Here is a 22,534-nt window from a genome sequence, read left to right on the forward strand (position 1 = left end):
TTTAAATTGAAATTAATATCAAATGAAAAAAAACTGCTAAATTGCATTGGCTATTTTTAATAAGTGTGCTTTGAATAACATTAAAATGATGACTAAATGAATGTACCTATGCCTTTGGAAAGAAATATCAATATCAATGTTCATTTTCCTAAATTATACCCCAGTATGCTGTTAACCATTGTGTATTTCTGTTTGTTTAACCATATGAATTTACTACTGATTAAAAGATTAAAGACACTTCTTTGAAATAATATAATTTTTATTATCTAATAATGAGTTTGAAATATTTAATTATCAGGGTTCATTCCCATTTATCAAAAGTTTTAAAATTTCAGGTAATACAGGTAAAAAATAAAAGATGTATAAATGAGATCAAAGGTAATTAAGAACAAATGATTCTTTATTAGATCTTGGGTCACATGACTTTTGAAATATGACTATTCTGATATAAAGCCTGGATATTTTTTCTCACTCTCACCTTTTTTATACATGAAGTAACCATCAATTGTGATTTTTGTTTCTTTTATCAGATTTTTTTGTACTTTTTAATACACGAGGATAACAATTTTGTATGATAATATCAAGCTGTTTTTATTTGTATATTCATATCATGGTAAAGTTGTATTTTTTCATTTGTTCAGGAACTCCAATATTGTGATCTTGGTAAACTACCCTTTTTTATATTGACAAGGTTTTGTATTTTTTCTCTCTAAGTGATTCTAGTGAGAATATTTTTACCTTGTTAAATTCGCACTGTTAAATTTCACTTTTCCTGTTTTTTTTCCCCGTTTTTTTCAGTAGGACTGCATTTCTTTTACGCATAAGACATTCGATCACCTTGAAAGAAATAAATTATTTGGGGCTTCAAAAGAACAAAAATATTATTCATATGTTTATTGTATAATATTAAGCATTATATAACATGAAAATAACAATACACAAAACATCTTAAACACAAAAATATTAAACATTATCAGCACTATACGTTGACACAAACTTCAACGTGGATCGTTATGGTGTATCCATTAGCACCATGAGAACTGATTTATTCAACGGGTCATAGTTTTCCTTCCCTCGTTTGTCTACCCCGGACTTGACTTTTTATGAGCAACTCGGCGGGTGTTTCTAGAAAAGTAGAGAACGCTTACCCCACCGGTGCACCTGGTCCATGCTCTTAGTTTTTAGTGGAGTCCGAGTTGCTCATTTACTTTTGTTACTTTGTATGTATGATTTTAGTTACCGTATGTTCTTTGTTGTGTATGTCTGTTTTCCATGTCTGGTCTTTGTCCCTGGATTACATTCTTATGATTACCGCTATAACCTTGGTTCCCTTGGTTACTCTTTAAAAGGACTGAAATACCACACGGCTGCATTTGGTATCATGTTGAAGGTATCTAATATCGTAGAAGTTTTCCGTGCTTCAAATTCCGAAAATTTGTCAACTATAGGGTCATTTAAGTTGCAAAATTCGTGCGGTTTTGTCATTTTCTTTGAAACCGTTTAACTTATTTTGACGAAATTTGAACATCCTTCATTTCGTGCATTATAAAGCTAGAACATCGTTGCTTCTGGGAGATGATTCGACTCTTTGTGGATAAAAACCACTAAAATTCCCAAAAATCTTTCGTAACACAGTGTGAGCCAATCATTTGCACGATATGAGTGACGCTGACAATCAGCTGACTGTTCCTAGTATACTTGGTTTAATTTTCGTTTTCGTGCTAACATATATACTTAATACTGATAGACCCGGTTTGCACTCATGTGTGTAATACATGACAGACTTAGATGTTTATAAACATCCTTGGCTATCGTTTGGGGTCTCTCATGGACGATGTAAATCATCAAAGGGTTTACACAGTCCCCGGGCATAGTCAAACCCGTGAATGTTGGTAATTGTGTTTACGGGGAAATTAGTTGTCATATGACCACGTCCATTCACGAAATTTTTGTCCTGTGCAGGTCCGGGTGTTAAAAGAATAAGCCTGCAGCAGCGCTAAGCTTGTCGTATAAGGCGACTAAATAGTGCTCAGAAACCTAGCCGGGGGCTAGGCGCTCTGCCCACAGAGCAACTGAACCCAGGTGGTGGAATGGGGTACCCCTGGCGTGTTGCATGCTGGGGTTGTCAGGCTATAATACGGAAAACCTGACCGCAAACCATAGTGGTGCACCGTGTTGGGAAAGATGTCACGATCCTCGCGCGTTAAAGGACCCTGCTATAGTATTCGATAGGAGTAGGAACCTTTGCGCTCCGCCACAGGAGGCTAAATTACCCAACCTTACCCACCCTCCCCTTTTTCCAGTGGCAATCAAAATTTGTCGACCCAATTATCCTTGTGACCCATCCTTTTTTTTTCATTTCATGTTCATTTTATCATCCATTTCATGTTCATTGTCTGAATATAGCTGAAATATTGCTGCTCGGACATTAAACCCCAACAAACAAAAATTCACGAAATTCATTAAAATTAATGCATTATCACGTGTTTTAATGTCGATCGGTAACCTAGTGATTCAGTTAGTAATATAATATACACGAGTTGAATTCGATTTCTCTTCAATTTATTTATTTTCCGGAAACGATATTTTTCCATCATCTGTTTTGTTAATTAGTTTTGGTGTAGTTTTTGTGTCGTCTGTTACAAGTACATGTGCTTTTCATTTCTGGGATTTGACAATTAAAGAATATAAACATTTACTTCATACCTCTCGTTCCCCAAAGAACAGATGGTAAAAGTAATATGCTCGCTATATACAGCGTTTTATAGCCTACAGCAGCATTTGCTGAACCTTCGACCCAGCAAAACCCTTTCCAGTGCATGTAAGTCAAATATTGATGCCAGTCCATTGATGAGAAATTTCCAAGGCCGAAAAAAAAATAATGTCATGTTTCCGAGCACTATTCTAAAATTCTGTTGGGTCGGTAGGAAGAATTTTTTTGTTTTCATTTGTTATTTTTTAAATGAAATAAGCATAAAGATACAATGAAAACCAAATGCGCAAACACTAAACATGTAACAGACTCAGTCCACAGCCTAACTCCTTTTGGGATTCGGCATGAGTATTTTTGTTTTGACGGAGGTGGTAAAAACAAAAAAATATCGAATTCCGAAAAGGGAATAACCACGACCACGAGCACACTCATGGCATTTGTGTTTTCAATATTCTTCTTTTTTTCTGAAAGACAATCGGCAGAAATTTTACATTATTTTTTTTTTCAAAATTTTAAATAAAAACTTATGAGTAGGGATTCTGACGGAGGGTCAGTAGTGTGAAAGGAAACATTTTTAGGCCTAAAGGGATGGTCTATTTGTTATATTGTATACAGCTGCAAAACAATTGTACAGCTTTTGTCAAAAGAAACATTTTTCATGCTACAAATGCATGTAACTATTTAGAATCAGATAAAATTGTTTCATGTAAGATTTAGTTGAAATATTAATTTTGAAGTGTTAATTTTCAGTACCGATGGACTTAGCCTTAAAGTCCTTTATATACCAGTATTGTATTTTTGTTTCATTTTTAAATTAGGGGCATCCATGTAACTGACATATACCACGATATTGGTTTCTCTTAATCTAAAAAAACAAAAACAAAAACAAAAACAAAAAAAAAAAACAAAACAAAACAAAACAAAACAAAACAAAACAAAAAAAATAAATAAAAAAATAAATAAATATAAAAAAAATGGGAGCCCAGAATTTTACCAAGCTAACCTACGTAAAGTGAAATGCCCAATCCGTATGAACATGACATAGCAAGTTCAACACATCCATGTACATCTTCAAGGAAGAATATGTATATGACATGTCTTACGGTTGTGGCAAATCATTGTGGAATTTGTTCCCCATTTATTGATATCAGTAGATATTTAGTATCATATGTTAATACATATGTATAAACATGTGCATAATTCAATTATTGATTCCAGTAAATAGAGGAGTTTTCTGGACAATGCAAACTCATTCACCCTACCGGTGCATCTGGGCCATGCTCCCAGTTTTTGGTCTTTGTCCCTTGATTGCATTCCACTGGTTTCGCTAGAATCTTGGTTCAATTGGTTACTGTTCAAATTTGCTCTTTGGGCAATACCAGACTGCGTCCATACTTGCCCCTCAGGCAATACCAGTCTGTGTCCACACTTGTAAAAGGAATAAAAAAAATAAAAGTTTTGAGTTGAAAATCGTAAACTGTATATAACCAACTTTAAGACAAGGTTGAAATTCGACGCCTTCTTCTAAAACCTGCTACTTTAGCAATAACAATGGCATCATTAGAAAACTATTTAGAATAATTGATGAAAAAATTTGCCTATTTCGCATTATCATTGAATTTGTTTTTGCCAATTGTGTTAATTGGCTGTTTTTTTTATATCTATTTTTGACCACCATGTTGCATTCGTGACTTATGACTTTGAAAACTTAGAAAATTTATTTAAATCTTATATGTTATCAACATAACTAAGAGGCTAGTTAATGTGGTATAACAGAACGGCAAGTGCAAGCAAATAAGGTGTTAATGTTTTATTTTTTTTTTTGGTTTTTGTATTTTTTCATATTTTCTGATAAATCGAAAATGTTTGTACTATTTCTTGCATACAGATTTTTACCAAATGTCTTGTATAAAAATTGTGTGGGAACTATGATTTACCATATTCATCGTGTTTAAATGCATACACATTAGGGAGATATTGAGTATAATCAATTCATTATGTTTCATGCAATTGAACATATGTCATTACTAATGACCTAGTTTGTGTTTTCTCGTTGATTTTATAGTATAATGTATATATCTAATTGAATCATTTATTTAACTTAATATGTGCTGATTTCAAATTTTGTGGACCTGTCTGCTATCCATGTTATAATTAATATGAACCACAGTCACTGAATACTTATTGAAATGCCCTAGCAACATAAATTTCACTTGGTCACACGGATTTTAATGAATGTAATGTAATTGATGTACCAAAAGAGTTAATGCCATCCATTAGTATTTTTAAAGAGATTATTTGACAAATGATACGTTCATTTTAGATGTTAAAAATGGTAATTTGATTTTTTCTTGATTTTATGTTAAATTAACATTTTACTATTTTGGATCGGTATAATAGTCATTGCACTTCAGACTACAGCTCGTTAAAAATTGAAATTTTTCTTACTCCATGAACAAGGAGAATTTTACGCTTTTTTCTATCAACAGCAAAAGCTCTTGGAGACGTTATTTCGTTAAGTTCTAGTCGGAGCATTTTGTCTTTACCATCCTGTGATACATGGATGATGCAATGACGACCTGGGCTAAGTTTAGCTACCAGAATGCTGCTATCTTTCAATACGGCAATTCCATGAACATAACCAAACCCTTCAACCTTCACTGTAAATTTCTTTTTACCATCATATCTAAATGAATGTAACAGGCACTTTTTGGTTTCCGCATAGGCAATAGTATCGGCGTTCAAATCGATTGGCCCCTCCTCATTATTACGTAAAGATATGATGTTTATAGAATCATTTTCTCCAACAAGATATAAGCCAGTTTTCTCACATACCACAGCCAATAACTTATCTTCAAACGTACCCATTCCGGACGCGTTGCTAGGTAAAATTAGCTCGTCAACTTCTTTCAAGGATGACAAATCAAGAACACGTACCCGTCTATCCTGAGACTGCGAAACATAAACTTTTGAATCTCCTAACACTGCAACGTCTGCTGGCACAAACGATAAAGGCAACTCCTGGTTCACCACGCCCTTATCTTTTATCTGCAGAAGTCGTTGATGGGCAGAATCGGCAACAAGAATGGTGTCATCGGGCATGAAAGCAGCACCGGCAACCTCGGGTAGAAACTTGTCTAGTGACGTGTTCATATTGAACTCCATATTCCTTTTCACCCGCGTTCTGTCCCATCTGAGTTCATCTTTTTTCAAATCTAGAACTGTTTTTGATTTCGAGCGTTTTATTGTTGGTAAAAACGTATTTTGTTTTAGTATGTCCAAATCTATAAACGCTTTAGCTTGAACAGAGGAAATTGAACCAAGAGATTTTATGTTCAGGACATCTTGAATAGTGCTAGCTAGATTGAACTCAACAGAATAATTCTTAATTGTATCATTCAGTTTTCCGAGGTCTTTTTCTTCTTGATTACCCATAGCTAAGCCTTGTTTCGCCGATAAGAGTACCTGTAAGTTAGTGCCGTACTCCCTAGCCTTAGCTGATTCTTCCTCGAAAGAGTCAATCAAAGCTGAACGATATTTATACTCGACTATTTCTCCAGACAGAACAGCTGCTTGTTTCTCACATGCTTCGTCTAACTCCGAAATCAATTTGTTTTCAAGTTCTACCAGGTGACTATTTAGTTTTTCTCTCAGAATCCGTATTTGGTCTCGGATTTGTACTTTCTGTATTTTAACGCTCTCGATGTTCCCTTCCCTCTCTTTGGAAATACGTTTATAAACCTTTTTAATATTTCTGAATTTGATTTTGATTGATTTGAATTCATTTGATAGGTCTGATTTTTTGTCTTCTTCTAATGTTTCAACAGCATCACACGTTGAGTGATCATTCTCTTTACAATCTTCACAAATTCCGACATCGTGCTGAGGACACCAAGCAACAATTTTCCTGTCTGTTTCATGCTTGTCACAGTTTTCTGATATTCTTATATCTGGTTTTATTCGTATATCCATCTTTGAGAAAGACCTGCGAATAAAAGTAGGAAAAAATGAAATAAAGGTAACTTCAGAAAGACCGGATGAAATATGTAAACAATGGAACCGTATATATATATATATATTTATATATACACAACGTAAATCTAAACCGTTATACAGCACATGTCTTACCTCCCACTTGCTATGTTTGCAAAGCAATGAAATCTATAAATAAAAAAGTTTACATTAGTTTATCTGTTAACTTGGTGTTTCATTTATTGTTTTTATTTTTGAACAATGACAAACACGTATTTAACCTACACGGTTAGTGAGCGTAAAATGTTTGTTTTCAAGTTCACGAGCCCTTGACGAAAATCGTAATAGAAATAGGTGCCTTTTTTTCTAACGTTACATTCATGACATTGAAATCGTTCATGTCAGTAAGCCCGATCATTTGTTTGGCATCAATTTTCGTCGATATCGCCAGTACATTGCTGCCAGGACATGTTGTAGGGACAATACAGTGATATGTGTAGTCGGGACAAGGCAGTGATATATGTAGTCAGGCTAAAGAAGAGAAACATGTAATTTTACCCCCCCCCAAATAATTTCAGATATAAAATATCCTTATTTCCTGCTTTTTGCTCCCAATGTCCTTCTAAAGCGCTAAATCGTCTTGCATACAGCTGTCACCATACAAGTCGAATAGTTTGATAAGTAACACGTTAAAAGAGATCCATAACAATGCAACGTACGCGGGAAAACTGTTTATATTGTTATGAATTATTGGTATATCATACACCAATTTGAGCAACGTCACGGCGGATCTAGAAATTTAAAAAGGGGGTTCCAAGCTCAGTTTTGACTATTTTTTTTAACAAAACCAACAAAATAAGGTGAGGTCCAGTCCCCAAGGGTTTTACAACCAAATTAAAAATAAATAATGACAAATCTATTCCTATTTAAACTTTTCAAACTTTAATTTTTTACCCCCTTTCTGTTTAAACCGAGATTTTTTTATCCCCTCTCTGTTTAAACCTTTAATTTTTTACCCCTCTCTGTTTAAACCTTTAATTTTTTACCCCCTCTCTGTTTTTACGGTGATTTCCTTATCTTGATATACTAATGTGGAACAGCAAAAAGTACCACAAGAAAGAAAAAAGAATATATATTCGCAAATTTGACAGTTCTAATATCGTTGGGAATTTTCAGACCCTTCTATAAGTTTACGTTATCTTCCCTGTATCAATTTGATCCGATGGAGCAGTGTAGCGAATAGAGTCGTCACATTCTGAGACGTTGTATATGTATATATTGCAGATACGGCAGCGACATGTAAAATCTAAAGTAGTTATCACATGAGATAAGTGTATAATAAACATGTATAAAGGTGTTTGAAATAAGCCTATTAAATTACAAAAGAAAAAAATGAGCACATCTTCCGGTTGGAATAATATATTTTACATTCATTATCTGTAGTGAATATCGTATTTTTTATGCGTTTACAACTTGTTCGTATTATAAAGACAGAGTGATCACACTTAGTCAAGTGTTTGTGTCGAATGGACGAATGTGGATGTTTTATGATGCGATACAGCCTTTTCGGTGACCTCAAACTACATAATATACTTATTAAAATCTTGAAATAAAGAGTAGAATCGGTTACTTACTTAACATGATTAAATATCAAGGTTGGAAGTTGTTTTGAATGATACTGTTGTTTCCCCAGACAATTAAAGGATTAGTGGAACTTTTTTAAGGTATGTATCTTGTTATATGATTTGAGTATCCTTTTAAAAACGTTTGTGAGTTTCTACGCTAAAATTTAGTATTTGCGATGCGAAAAGGGTTGATATTTAAATAAACTACAAACAGATTCTTTAACGTGTCACCAGCCCTCTCTATAAAGAATAAGTTGGAACTTCGATAAAATTTGAAACACAATTCGAGTTCACCCCTTATTTATGGAAAAGCTTTAATTCTCCCTTACCTATGGATGCATATTTGTTTTCAAAGTATTCTTGAGTACAGAAGTTTGGGAAATAAAATAAACATAGCTCAGTAACTTATCTTGATATGTAATCTGACTATATTCTTTTCAGAAGTAGTTCGATGAAGGTTAATTTATGCCTACATATAGGTTTTTAACTGCTTGTGTGAGCAATCCTGTATACATGTATGTAAGGACCTGAAACATGCAGGATTTAAACCAATTCTGTCGGAAACGGCGTGATTCTGAAGTGATTATTTGACCTTTTAACGCAGGCGTAGAGTGGGCGTTTAGTTTTTTTTTCAAAGGAAACGAAGAAACAAAGAGGAATACGATAAATTTCCAAGTAAATTACTATGTTTTACATGCAGTAAGAAGGGGAGGATGAAAGTTATGAAAATAGAGGAGCAAAATTGGTCGAGCAGAGCACGGCAAAAATTTTGAAGGCAATTCTTATCTAATTTGCCTTTTAATTTGAATTAAGTTTTGTTTGCACCCTGCTTACTTCTTTGTTTTTAGTCTTCAACCAATAATCCTTTGCACCCCTACATCAACTGCCAAATCCCCCGCACCATAATAAACATACAGATTCACCGCCCCTTAAGTTTCTATTTGCGTCATTTTTAGTATTTTGTTGAACTACTTCATCAATTGAGACTTCACATACATTGTATTTGTTGTGGAGATGCTTCTATAAAAATTCTCAACTGTAAAAAAAAAAATCAGAAAATTAAAAACTAAAACATTTTAACAATTTGTGTACAAAGCTCAAGATTTACATGTAGTGACAACAATGTTTTTTATATGGATATCGATGAAAAATTGAAAAAAAAATGAATACTTGGGAAATATGCTAATATCTTTAATTTTTTAAAAGGTTAATGAAAAAATAATAATAATTTGAAAACATTTGCATATAACATGTACTAAACACAAAATGTCATTCGGAACAGCAGCCCGGTTATAGGACATCTTATTGACTACACATAATTATAGTCGTTCTTGTAGAATTTCAACACGGGATACTTTCAAAAGAGACGTTGGATATATGCATATGAATATGTCGTCAATGTTGTCAAAAAAGTATGCTATTTACATACTTATAAACATTATCGCTCGAGCATAGAGTTAATCTATTCAGGTATGGGTATGCAACCTGCATGTATGTAATTTTCATTATGTTGACTGACATTTAGGACTGACAAAATACCAATATAAAGAAACATTCCTTCAGTTTAAAATTATTAAGTGTCAAAACGAATAAAAATTAAATCTGCGCTCTCTAGAAGTTGTTGATATCCTTAGAATAACACGAACAATGGAGGAATGAAGAAAAACAAAACAAAACAAAAAACAAAACAAAAAACAAGAAACATCGACGATTCAAAAACTATGTAAATAGACCTTCAAAATTTCTTTTAAAAAAAAATATCGATGTGTATAATTGGGAGACCTGTTTGGGCAGGAAAGAAAATTCGTGTGTAGTAGCAGAGAAGTAGGAGAGAAAACCCTTGTGAAGTAGGACTGGAGAGGAAACCCAATAAAGTAGGTCCAGAGAGAAAGCCTTGTGAAGTATGACTGGAGAGGAAACCTTATAAAGTAGGTCTGGAGAGAAAGCCCATGTGAAGTAGGACTGTAGCCCTTTTCACAAAAAATCGTAAGAGTAAAATTAGTCGTAAGTTGTGACGTCACAATACTTAACTCTATTATGACATCATAACTTACGACTAATTTTACTCTTACGATTTTTTGTGAAAAGAACTGCTGGAGAGGAAACCCTATAAAGTAGGTCTGGAGAGAAAGCCCGGAATGCTGAGATATAGCTTTGTCTAGCTAGTCAATATATACGGTCATAAAAGTACGAAGCAAGTATTGCTCTGATGTAATACGTTGTACAGAAAAGTAAATAAACAAATACTTGAGTAATAGTTAAATTATCTATCAATATTTACTTCAGCTTTTTGAAAGTTCTGTGGCTATATCAATACAAACGGCAGATTCATGTCGATATATTAAAACAACTGTTACAATAAATGTAATACTGCTTTCTATATGCAGATTGTTGTCATAAATGTGATGTAAATAAATCCAATTATTCTTGCTTTGTTGCCCAAGTATATCGTTAGACCCTACCAATGGGGGACCCTTCAAAAATCTTGTTTAATTGCCAAGTCTGTCGTTCGACCCTACCAGTAGGGACCATCCTATAAATTTGTTTCATTAGTTTAGTATGTCGTTAAACCCTACCGCAGGGGTCCTTACTATATTGCTTTATGGCCCCGGTAATAATCGCTAGACCCTACCACTGGGGGACCTTCCTATGATATTTCTTTTTTTTTCTCTAGTAATTGTCGCTAGATCCTACCACTGGGGGACCCTCCTATAATCTTGCTTTAATGCTCAGGTCGGTCGTTAGACCTCACCACTAGAGACCATCCCATATTGCTTTGTATCCCCATTATATATCGCTAGATCCTATCACTGGAGGACCCTCCCATAGCCTTGCTTTATTGCCAAGGTCTGTCGTTATACCCTTCCACTGGGCGACCATTCCTTAATCTTGTTTTATTATCAAGGTCTATCGATAGACCCTACCACTGGGAGACCCTCCCATAATCTTGCTTATTGATAAGGTCTGTCGTAATACCCTACCACTGAAGGACCATCCCATAATCTTTTTTTCATTGCAAATGTCTGTCGTAATACCCTTCCATTGGTGACCATCCCATAATCTTGTTTTATTGCCTTAATATGTCGTTATAACCTACCACTGGGGACCATCCCATAATCTTGCTTTATTGTCCTAGTAAATCGTTAGACCCTACTACTTGGGCCATCCTATAATTTTGCCTTATTACCCTTGTATGTCGTTAGACCCTACCACTGGGCAACCCTCCCATATTGCTTTATAGCCCCAGCATATTATCGCTGGACCCTACCACTAAGGCACCCTCACACAATCTTGCTATATTGCCAAGGTATATCGTGTCGTAAGACACTACCAATTAGGACCATCCCATATTACTTTATAGGCCATTATTTATCGCTAGACCTTATCACTGGAGGACCCTTCCATAATCTTGCTTTATTGCCAAGGTCTTTCGTTATATCCTACCACTGGGGGACCATCCCATAATTTGCTTTATTACCCAGTATATCGTTTGACCCAACTACTGGCGACCATCCCATATGGCTTTTTTGCCACAGTAATTGTCGCAAGATCCTACCATTGTGGAATCCACCCATATTTTTCTATATTGACAATGTCCTAGTAATTGTCGCTAGATCCTACCACTGAGGACCCTCCCATAATCTTGGTTTATCAATATGATTTGTGTACTTCAGTGTGATCCATCTTAACACTTGACCGTATATTTAGACTTGCTTTTTATATACACAAATATGCCTATAAAAGTACAAAGTTCAAATGTGTAAAGTATCAAAGTGTGTCATTTTTATATTAAGAATTAATATGAAACTTGAGCGTTTAATGTCAAATTTAATGACATTTTTCCAACTACACTTAACTGTGTCTCGTTATATAATTATATTTCAAGTCACATTCAAAGTGGGGAAGTTTTATTATGTTTCAAACATCATTCATCTTTTATTCATAAACAATTCAAGGCGAAGAAAAAAATCAATTAAATAGAAAAAAAAAATGAATAAATGAATAAATGCCGTCATAAAAATATAGTTTTGCTACTCCCGCGAAAGAATAAGAAAATTGTCCAATTTTCCAGACATTCGGTTGATTTTTATCAGTTTTATTCTAACTTATCAATCACTAATCAATAAAACCCAGAGAAAAATTGGACCAGAAATAACATAATTTTTCAAAAGATTCATGAAACGTGGACGCTATTCTCACTGAGATCAACATCCGCGTGTGATTCAACTAGAAATAAAAAGCTGCTTTTGATATCATATGGCATTATGTAACAATTTTCTTCTTTTGTTTTAGGTTTTAGGTGATATTGAAAGTTTTTTCCTTGTTAGATAAACGTGTTTTAAAACTTGGGTTGAAACATTTTGTAAGTCGGGAACAATCTTGGATTATCGAATGAAAATTATTTGATACACTGAACAAGCTATTCAGGTCCCAGTTGTTTTGATTAAAACGTGGATAGAACACGCACAGTCAAATGCGGAAAGTTCTAGCCAATCAAAACTTTCAACGCAAAATTACAATGTGAGAAAAGCCAATTTAAACGATAATCATAATTTTGATTTTATTAAGTCAATAAAAGTATCTGAAATATTATGTTTACGTTTCTCCTTCTTATGTTTTAGACTGCACGTGACAGGAAAAACAAATGTAAAATATTTCTCATGAAATCAGCGTTGCAGTTATCAAAACATATTTTTGAGGCTCCATTTAGTTTTAAAAAGGATTAATCTTAACTTTCACTATTGGAAGCATATTTACTCAGTACTTCAGCACTTTGAATAATTATATAAAAACGTGTAACCGACAACAAACTGAGCTATAAAATCAGATGATAATGATAAATACCGGTATAGAAACTGTGTGTTCATACACATAAATTAAATATTGTTATGACTATGGCCAACTTGTACATAAAATCATCATATATAAAGCTCAGTATAGAACTCATTGGTACACTAGCACGAGGGAATTTAAAAAGAAACTTTACTTGATAAAAATGACATTCGAACTGACGTTGTTTGTTTGACTAACCGATTAGATTATAAGCGAGTAACTCGAAATATGATGATTAACTACATTATCTGACACGACGTACTGTCCCAGTCTCAGGTTAGTTTTATATGTGTACAAAACAAAAGGTATGGACAAAATAATTTTGAAATTTAATTATGCTTAGAATACTTTAATTCAATTATTTCATTTGTTCCAAGTACCCACTCAAGCGTCTTTGTCTAATTTGAAAGTAGATCGCTGGCAGATATGATGGGCCGGGGATATAATGAGGTCAGTTACCGACCGTCTACATAAGGTACCAGTATCGTATTGCATATCTCTGAGCAGGTGTACGTCAAAACATGGATGCTATAAAAATATAGTGCATTTTCTTTTTGCCTCTCTACAAACTAATATTTTGTCAAAAGATATGAACAATGACTTATAAGATAGAGCAAACATCACACTGTAAGATGAAGAACTTTTTTAAAAGAAAATCTAACATAATATCATAAAAATGTTCCACTGAAAAGGTTGGTTTGGTGAGTGCAAAACGAAAGTGAAAGTAGGGAAAATGGCTATTTATAGTTTGAGACTACTTTTCTGTCCGATCTTCGTGGACTCACCCTATTTTCTTTGCGGGAAATTATTTTTTCACATGTCCTTAGAAATGCTACATAAGTGAAAGTTTTATTGAATCAATTTACATATTTTTTTAAAAATCCTAAAAATATGCACTTCACTATAGAAGTCTATGGGAAAATTAATACGATACTGAGACCTAGTAAGCCAGTTTTTCAAGTAAAGTTGGATATTCAGCAAGTGGTCTTTACCAGCTGAAAAAGTAGTACCCCAATGCAGGTAACACTTTTAAGATGAATTAGCCAACTTTTGAACCTGATTTTTTATGGTAGCTCTGGTTTTTTGCATTTATGATTAATCTTTACCAAATTTGGAAATGCATTTTGTTTTCATGAATTTGTATAATATCAGTTCAATAAAATTATTACCTTGACTGTTTATGATGAGCATATCTATATTCATGTAACCTAAATCAAGTAATACTCCTGCATAAAGGATAGTTTTCAAGTTACAACACATTTTAAGTATGTGGTTAGGACTTGAAAATAGTCATTTTCCATACATTGCCTCTTATATATGAAAAAATGAATATTTTTTTTATTTTTTGTTTTTCTTTCAAATAAATAGCTAAAATGAGTTGCCATAGAACTGTGTGGTTGATTTAAACACAGAAATGTCACAAAAGTCAACAGCCAATTTTTTAGTGGACTTTTTTTAGTGGTTCCAATGGACAGATTCTAATGCGGCAAGAAAAATAAAGGTGTTTTTTTATATAAAAACTAATTTTTTTCAAAAAGTATCTAAAGCAGACAGTTGTTATTATAATATTTATACCAATAAACTATTTTTCTTGCATCATAGCTATCTGTTTTAAAGAAAAAGTCCTTTTCCTGTCATATTGAGGTCCATTTGTATCTGCCTGGGGTACCAAAATGGCTGAAAATCTGTATTTTCTGCATATGAAAAGCTATATTTTTTTAAAACTATGATATTGGTATAATTTTTTGGGGGTTTATTATAATTGAAATGACCATATCTATAGTTTAAAACAGTTGGTTGTACCGGTCATTATACTTTACTTTAAACAAGAGTCTCCCTTGAGTTAAAGACAAAAAAGGAGGTTCGGATATTAATATTTCCATATATGGAACTCACAAGTGGAGATTAAATAATGATTTGGAACTCATAGTACAGCTCATGTATCTACCATGACAGAATAAACCACAAATTTGCTTAGTTTGACTAATGCAGCAGCTTTTTATCAAAAGTAATAATTTCTGGCTAACATTGAGATATTAGTCTCATGCCTGGAATAGGGTACCTATATAAAAATTTTAATAGAAAACTCATGTTTATAGCAGGGCAATGATATTCTGAATTTTCAGTATGAAAAGGAATACTCTAGCAGAAAAACAACAACTTCTATGATTATATTGAAATGATTATTAGTAATAGGTACCAGTATCGTATTGCATATCTCTGAGCAGGTGTACGTCAAAACATGGATGCTATAAAAATATAGTGCATTTTCTTTTTGCCTCTCTACAAACTAATATTTTGTCAAAAGATATGAACAATGACTTATAAGATAGAGCAAACATCACACTGTAAGATGAAGAACTTTTTTAAAAGAAAATCTAACATAATATCATAAAAATGTTCCACTGAAAAGGTTGGTTTGGTGAGTGCAAAACGAAAGTGAAAGTAGGGAAAATGGCTATTTATAGTTTGAGACTACTTTTCTGTCCGATCTTCGTGGACTCACCCTATTTTCTTTGCGGGAAATTATTTTTTCACATGTCCTTAGAAATGCTACATAAGTGAAAGTTTTATTGAATCAATTTACATATTTTTTTAAAAATCCTAAAAATATGCACTTCACTATAGAAGTCTATGGGAAAATTAATACGATACTGAGACCTAGTATGTCGAATATAATGAATTAATCAAAGTACTTATGTGCCGAGTCAATCAAAGTTAAATGCAAATTACATTTAATAGTAGGAATAAAATACATACTAATTAAAAAAAAAGAATGAACCATCTGACGGTCATTTCAGGAATTTAACCTGTGTAAAAAAATTATCATTTCTGTGATAAACACATTTAACAGCAAGCGAATACTTTGTAGTATAATTCGATCTTTTTTCTTAATTGACTAAAATAGTCATATATAAATTTTGAATGAAATCAGAGCCATCGAAATAAGTAATTGTCGTTTTTTTTTTTCATTTTTTTTATTCTTTGTATGAAGAATATTATTTCACGATCTTTTACATTTTTAGGAAATCTGATGGCAGATCCCAGTGCAAGACGAGCAGTTGGAAGATGGCGTCTGGTGACTATCGTTTTAATAATAACTACTTTGGCTTTATTGGCAGCAGTGATAGTTGTAGCGATAAAACTAAGTCACATTATGAACATTTCTGTGTGTGGAAACTCTCACAATAGTAAAGTAGGTCATATTAACCTTCGGGAGTCTGATAACCCTTCCGTATTTCATGACCTGACAACGGCAGAAATATCAGGTTTAATGCAATTTTTGCATTTACAGAAAGATTTGAATCTGGTTAAATCTGCTGATATGGTTGTAAACTCCAGTTATGTATACTTAAGTGACCTTCATATTCCAAATAAAGTCGATGTTCTGAATTATCTCGACAACGAAGGAAAACAACCTCAAAGGGAAGCACATGTTATAATTTTCCGTGGAGATAAAGCGATCCCAGATGTTGAGGAATACCTGGTAGGACCATTACCAAACCCGACATCTTTAAAACCAGTACCATACAGGCCGCGCTCTATACCATTCCTCTTTCGACCAGTGACTGGACCAGAACATGGAAGGGTTATAGAAATGCTAACCACAAAAACTGATGCAGTTCTAGGTCAAATGTTTGAGGACACATATGGTGGAAGACTCCTCAACTGTGGTAATAAATGTGTTATAATACGGTATATTACTCCAGTGGCTCCTGTCTTAGCTGGTGAAAAAGTTAGAAAAACATGGTACTGGCTCTCACAGTTTGCCGACTATTTTATCCTCCATCCACTTAATTTTGCAATACTTGTAAATCAAGATACTCCTGATTTCAAAATTGAGCAAGTTTGGTTTGATGATAAACTTTACAAAACTTTGGAAGATGTTCTTGACTTTTATAATGCAAATAAAGGTACAGTGCAGAGAGTAAAATTTCCTGAAGATAATCCGGAATTATTTTCTTCCATGAACCAGCGAGGAACTGCTCCCCTGGACCCCCCTCTCCGAAATCCAACGCAAGTTTCGCCAGATGGGAAACGTTACAATATTCATGATCGCCATATTGAATACATGTTCTGGCAGTTTGATATCCGTATGTCAGCAATAAGAGGTCCTCAATTGTACGATATTAGATTTAAAAATGAAAGAATAGCATATGAACTAAGTTTACAAGAAATTTCTGTGTTTTATGCAGGATCCAAACCAATGCAAGCCTTAGCAAACTACATGGACAGCATTGGTCTCATTGGAATTCAAGCGAAAATGTTAGTTCCAGGGATAGATTGCCCTCAAGATGCGACATTTTTAAGTACCACTTTTCAGGTCGAATCGGATGAAGCCTTTTCATTTGAAAACGCGTTCTGTGTATTTGAATACAACACTGGGATGCCACTGAGGAGACACCAATCGTATTCTTATAACTATGGGCGGTTTTACGAAGGGATGGAAAGTACTGTCCTCATAGTAAGAACAATACCGGTTATAGTTAACTACGACTATATTATCGATTTTATATTTCATCAAAATGGCGCAATTCAGGTTAAAGTAGTTTCAACTGGTTATATTCTAGCGAATTATTACACCGGAGACGAAAGTAAATATTCTTTCAAACTTCATGATCATTTAGCAGCCAATATTCATCAGCATCTTTTTAACTTTAAAGCAGATCTCGATATCAAGGGTACATCTAATAGATTTGCTACGGCCAACTTTGAAACTGAGAATATTGCGAACAAGTTTTCGGTTGACCCGAACGATAGGTTGGTTCAACAAAAATTTTCGATGGATTTAAAACGTACAGAAAAAGCAGCTGCATACAAGTACAACTTTGAGACTCCGAAATACTTACTCGTTTATAATGAGGAGGACAGAATTGCAAACGGTTATTCGCAGGCAAAAAGTTATAGAATTTTAAACAAAGGTATGGCCAAACAGATATTACCAGAAAACATAGGCAACGAAGTCAGTATAAGCTGGGCACGATATCAAGTAGCTATCACGAAGCATAATGAGAGTGAACCAACCAGTAGCTCCGTTTATTCTGGACTAGATTCGCAAGAACCAGTCGTTAATTTCCAGAGTTTCATCGGTAATGATGACATTGTAGATAAGGTAATAATTTAATGGAGGGACGGTTGTTTAGATAAATAATAGATGTACCATTGGTCCTTTTTCCATAGAGTGAGATCAACGGCAACTCACTGATATCAATACGGTATAATAAAGAGATGGAAAGATAAAAAATCAAACGAAAACATCAAAATCATTAAAAGTAAACAAAACCGACACCAACGCCATCAATAAGTGCACTTGTAATTTACCGGAAAAAAAAAGTCCTCCCATAATTTGGAATTCAAGTTCCCATCAGGTTTCATTTCAAAGTAATAATGCAACTCTTGTAATACCCCGATATTGAAGTTCTATCTCATTGTCTTAAAAAGAAGCCGTACACCAAAAAAAAAACAAGCTTATAAAAGATTACAAGCAGGCGTTTTTATATCATTATTGTTTGGAAAAATCACAACCCTTAAGAGCCTACAAACAAACATCCAAAACAAAATAACACAGCACCGGATCGGTAGGGTAAGCGACTACAATAGTTTTACCCAATATCATGTTTCTAATAATGTTTTGAACTGATCCTTAACCTCTTTGAATACTATGAAAGTAACTCCCAAATTTACCTTTGTGTATAGGATTTAGTAGCCTGGATAACAATGGGGATACATCACATACCACACACAGAAGATCTACCAGTCACGCCAACACCAGGCATGGAGCTTAGTTTCTACATAACACCTTATAACTACTTCAGCGAAGACCCTGCGATTGCTTCATTGAATGCTGTTAGAATTGAACCAAAGGAAAAATTGGTGCTGAAAACATCAGTTAACATAAACCGCTATGGTGTTAAGGAGAAGGTTCAATGCTTACCGGAAGACGCCTTAGGGAAATTTGACAAGGCAACTTCTGAGCACCCTGAGCGATTTATAGATACTACCGGAGGGGGTATTATCTGAAAGGTTCTAATTATTGTACACTTAATAATCGTGTTATTTATTAAACAATGGACTGTTTATTCACGACAGAAACTACTCCTTCATTTTCATCCTTCATTTCACTTTAAAGTAGTGTAGGATGTTGCAAACTAAATTTTAACGGGTAGTTTTTAGACTAAATTACATTATTTTTGTGTGTAACAAACATGATACAGAATAATTAGGGCTTGTGACTTTTGTAAGTGTTTAGAATCGTTAAATTATTTATAATAGGAAAGCTTTCGTTATGACAAATGTAAAAATATATATATTTAATGTAATTTTACGGGATTGTTTTATTGAAAGAACTTGTAGATTTATTATATCCCTTTTAGAATTTAGTGTAGATGTAGTTTTATTATTATTAAATACCCTTTTTTAGTTATAGTGTATGGTATAAGCAGTATGTATATAATACAAATCTAAATAAACCTATACAGTAAAACCTGCCTAAACCGAACCCCTGCGGACTATAGAATTAGTTTAGTTTACCCAGGTTTATAATATGATTAAACTGATACATTATACGAAGGCAATTAATAAAGTGTTTGGTGTATGCAGGTTTCATTTTAGCTTAAATTTCATGTGCAACTTTCATCGTTTGCGTTGTCATGTTTCGTATAATCAGTTTCTTTATTTCTGTTTTAACAAGGGACTCCGACCTTTTTGAGCTGATTTTAGGTGACTGTGTTTAATTGTGTAATATTTTTTCCACATTGGCCAGATTTATGAAGGGGTAGTTGTGATCAAGCCTAAGTACTCTATTCCCGCCGCATTTTTTGCACCTGTTCAAAGTCAGGAATTTCTGGCTTCTGTATGCAATGTTTCAATTTCAGTTTACTTTTATGTTGCTGGAGTAAACAGGGGCAACTATTTCGTTGTACCTGCGAATAATGTTTTTATTGTCAGACGCAGCCTGCCCTACGGTATGAGGGTTTCCTCGTCGTTCGTTGAAGACCAGGTGTACTTGGGCTGACATTTCCATCCCGGTGGGGTTGTTGCAATTATCTTTTTGACATATACAGCATACCTATTCTCGTTATATTTCAGTTGTTTTCTTGATGTATGGAATATATTTGAGGCAAAAAGGCCAAAGTGAGAATTATGATGTGCCATCCATTGCCTGATTCTTGCATAGAATGGTACTTAATACAATCAAATGTAAGCGTTTAATTAACACCGTCCCCTGTCCATGACAAACTGTAAGGAGTATAAGAGGTAATCTATCATGTCAAAGTTATGCGACACAATGTATTAAACTTATATATTAATAAACTACTTAGGTAACTATATACAGTGTAAAATGAATATAATGCATAATACTTGTCATTTTGTATTGTTATTAAGCCTTAAACAACAAACAAGAAAAAAAAACCAAAAAAAAAAACAAACAAACAAACAAACAAAACAAACAAACAAACAAACAAACACATATATAATAAAATGAATCAGTCTTAAGAAAAATCACATGCGTATTTTTAATCCCCACTGTATCATATAAAACAAGACGTTGCAGGCTACGTCGTGCTAAGACTTCCCCACTCAACCATTTAATATGTCAAATCTGGAAAAGGGAAACACGGTATAAGTAATATATCAAATATTTAATCATTCCCTCCAATAGAAGCTGAGAAATCTGTTACAAAATATAAATTATCCACCACCTAAAAATACTAGGTTGCAGTACGGTAAACAGGAAGTAGATTGCGACAAACTTGTAAAGTGTAAATCCGGTACAAGTCATCATGCGAAAGCATTATCCCAAATATCTTAGCATTTCTCTAATAGAAACTGAGAATTTGTTACAAAATTTTTCATTAAACTAAGTTAACGAGTGAGGACACTGAAGAAAAGGGGCGACGAACTTGTAAAGGGGATACCAGGTACAAGTCATCAAGCAAAAGCAATATACCAAATATTTTTGCATCCTCTCCATAAAAGTTTTTCTACAGAAAAGTGTAACGGACGTATTGATGGACGAACGGCGACTGCAATACAACCCCACTCTAGTGAGTGGACCTAGTCAGTGATCGGGGGTAAAGTTACAAACTAATTGTAAATTATGTGTTATACTATAAATTTTGTCAGCATTTTAGTAGGTGAATAAGGAAGCAATAGAAAGCACCTCATTCCATTTATTTAAGTACAATGTGCCTTTTGGAATAAAAACGTTCTTAATTGGCGATGACTATTTCTTTCTTTGAGCTCCTGGGACGCTGTTTACCGGAATTAGAAACCAAGGCGGTGGTATATTCCTGTAGACATTTCCTGTTGTCACAAATAAGTCAGTATTGTCTAATGCTTTATCCGATTCGCTTTCTTCACATTCCTCATTTTCCAAATTTTCATGATCTTGCTGCGAATGATAAAAAAATATCGGTGATCCGTGTTCAAACCGTTTTGTACAATATACACATACTTTTCTGGCAAATAGAATACATTTATTGACTAAATATGATCAAAGCTGCCAATACAATACAAATACAAACGTGCGCCAATACGGGATAAATCCGTCCAATACAGATTTAGCGGTCCAATACCGATTTAGCCGTCCAATACGGCTTTTAACCATCCAATACGTCATATTGGACTGGTTAAAATCCATATCGACCCAGTGTATTGGACTAGTTAGTGAATAAAGTTATAATTGCGTAAAGTTTTCCATATTAGCTGAGTTATTGGTCTTCGGCTGAAAATTTATTGGATTACGGCTACGCCTCAGCCCATTATAGCTAGCCTCGGACCAATAACCTAGCCAATATGGAAAACCTTACGCAATAATACTATAATATTTTTTTATTAACCTATACTTCTTGTTCGGGGCCACTCTGACTATATATATTCGACTACACTTTTTTCTGTGGAATATCAATTGAATGATTATCAGATGCGTTTTTTCGTGTCTCCTTTTTAAAAACTTATTTTGTTCGAAGATCGGAATTAATAAAGCAATCGTAAGAGCCTATAGATCTGTAAAACCTGTCAGCATCTACAATTAGCTCTTATTTTGCCACAGGAAAATAGTTCCATAGCCATTCCCCGTTAAGGTTAAAATGCAAATACTTAGGTTACCTCTGCAGGTATTTCTAAAATATCAAGTTTGATTCCAATGCATGTTCTTTACGCAAAAAAAAAAACAATAAATAAATTTTACTCCGAACTAAATATGCTTATTAATGTGGCTTGAATTAATACCGATTGAATTAACAATATTTGACCACTATCATTTCTATGCAATTACCCTAAAAGTGAAGCTATTCAAATTATCTACAAATGCTTTATTCTTAGATGCATAATAAACAAGTTGATGTTCATATAGGAATGAAAAACATTATAACATTATAAATAGTCA

The 22,534-nt window shown here is 33.9% G+C and overlaps 2 protein-coding genes across 3 annotated transcripts; one reads left to right on the top strand and one right to left on the bottom strand.

Annotated features, from left to right (window-relative positions):
* Positions 1 to 4,412: 4,412 nt before the first annotated feature.
* On the bottom strand, positions 4,413 to 6,923 carry LOC148629047 (uncharacterized). The gene is made up of 2 exons (XM_088542960.1): positions 6,842 to 6,923; positions 4,413 to 6,698 (listed from the first exon to the last, which is right to left on the bottom strand). Exon 2 carries the CDS (start codon positions 6,683 to 6,685, stop codon positions 5,129 to 5,131), a length of 1,557 nt encoding a protein of 518 aa, XP_088399086.1. The 5' UTR covers positions 6,686 to 6,698; positions 6,842 to 6,923; the 3' UTR covers positions 4,413 to 5,128.
* Positions 6,924 to 8,088: 1,165 nt separating this feature from the next.
* LOC148629048 (putative amine oxidase [copper-containing]) lies at positions 8,089 to 20,511 on the top strand. 2 transcript variants are annotated; one of them, XM_088542974.1, is made up of 3 exons: positions 8,089 to 8,409; positions 16,170 to 18,256; positions 18,841 to 20,511. In XM_088542974.1, the coding sequence occupies exons 2-3, from the start codon at positions 16,178 to 16,180 to the stop codon at positions 19,162 to 19,164; spliced, it is 2,403 nt and encodes an 800-aa protein (XP_088399100.1). In that variant the 5' UTR covers positions 8,089 to 8,409; positions 16,170 to 16,177; the 3' UTR covers positions 19,165 to 20,511. The 2 variants fall into 2 exon arrangements, with proteins under 2 accessions (XP_088399100.1, XP_088399110.1); XM_088542984.1 differs by lacking the exon at positions 8,089 to 8,409 and adding an exon at positions 13,151 to 13,419.
* Positions 20,512 to 22,534: the final 2,023 nt, after the last annotated feature.

Source organism: Perna viridis, chromosome 1 (assembly GCF_037379345.1).
Source record: "Perna viridis isolate PV_CMFRI_1.1 ecotype Kerala chromosome 1, ASM3737934v1, whole genome shotgun sequence".
NCBI classification, from domain to species: Eukaryota; Metazoa; Mollusca; class Bivalvia; order Mytilida; family Mytilidae; genus Perna; species Perna viridis.

What these genes read in the sequence shown, in the direction of transcription:
- LOC148629047 (XM_088542960.1), bottom strand. Translation starts at nt 6,685, where the DNA reads ATGGATATACGAATAAAACCAGATATAAGAATATCAGAAAACTGTGAC.
- LOC148629048 (XM_088542974.1), top strand. Translation starts at nt 16,178, where the DNA reads ATGGCAGATCCCAGTGCAAGACGAGCAGTTGGAAGATGGCGTCTGGTG. An exon ending in ATGATGACATTGTAGATAAG is followed by an intron (nt 18,257 to 18,840) that starts GTAATAATTTAA and finishes CTTTGTGTATAG; the next exon opens with GATTTAGTAGCCTGGATAAC.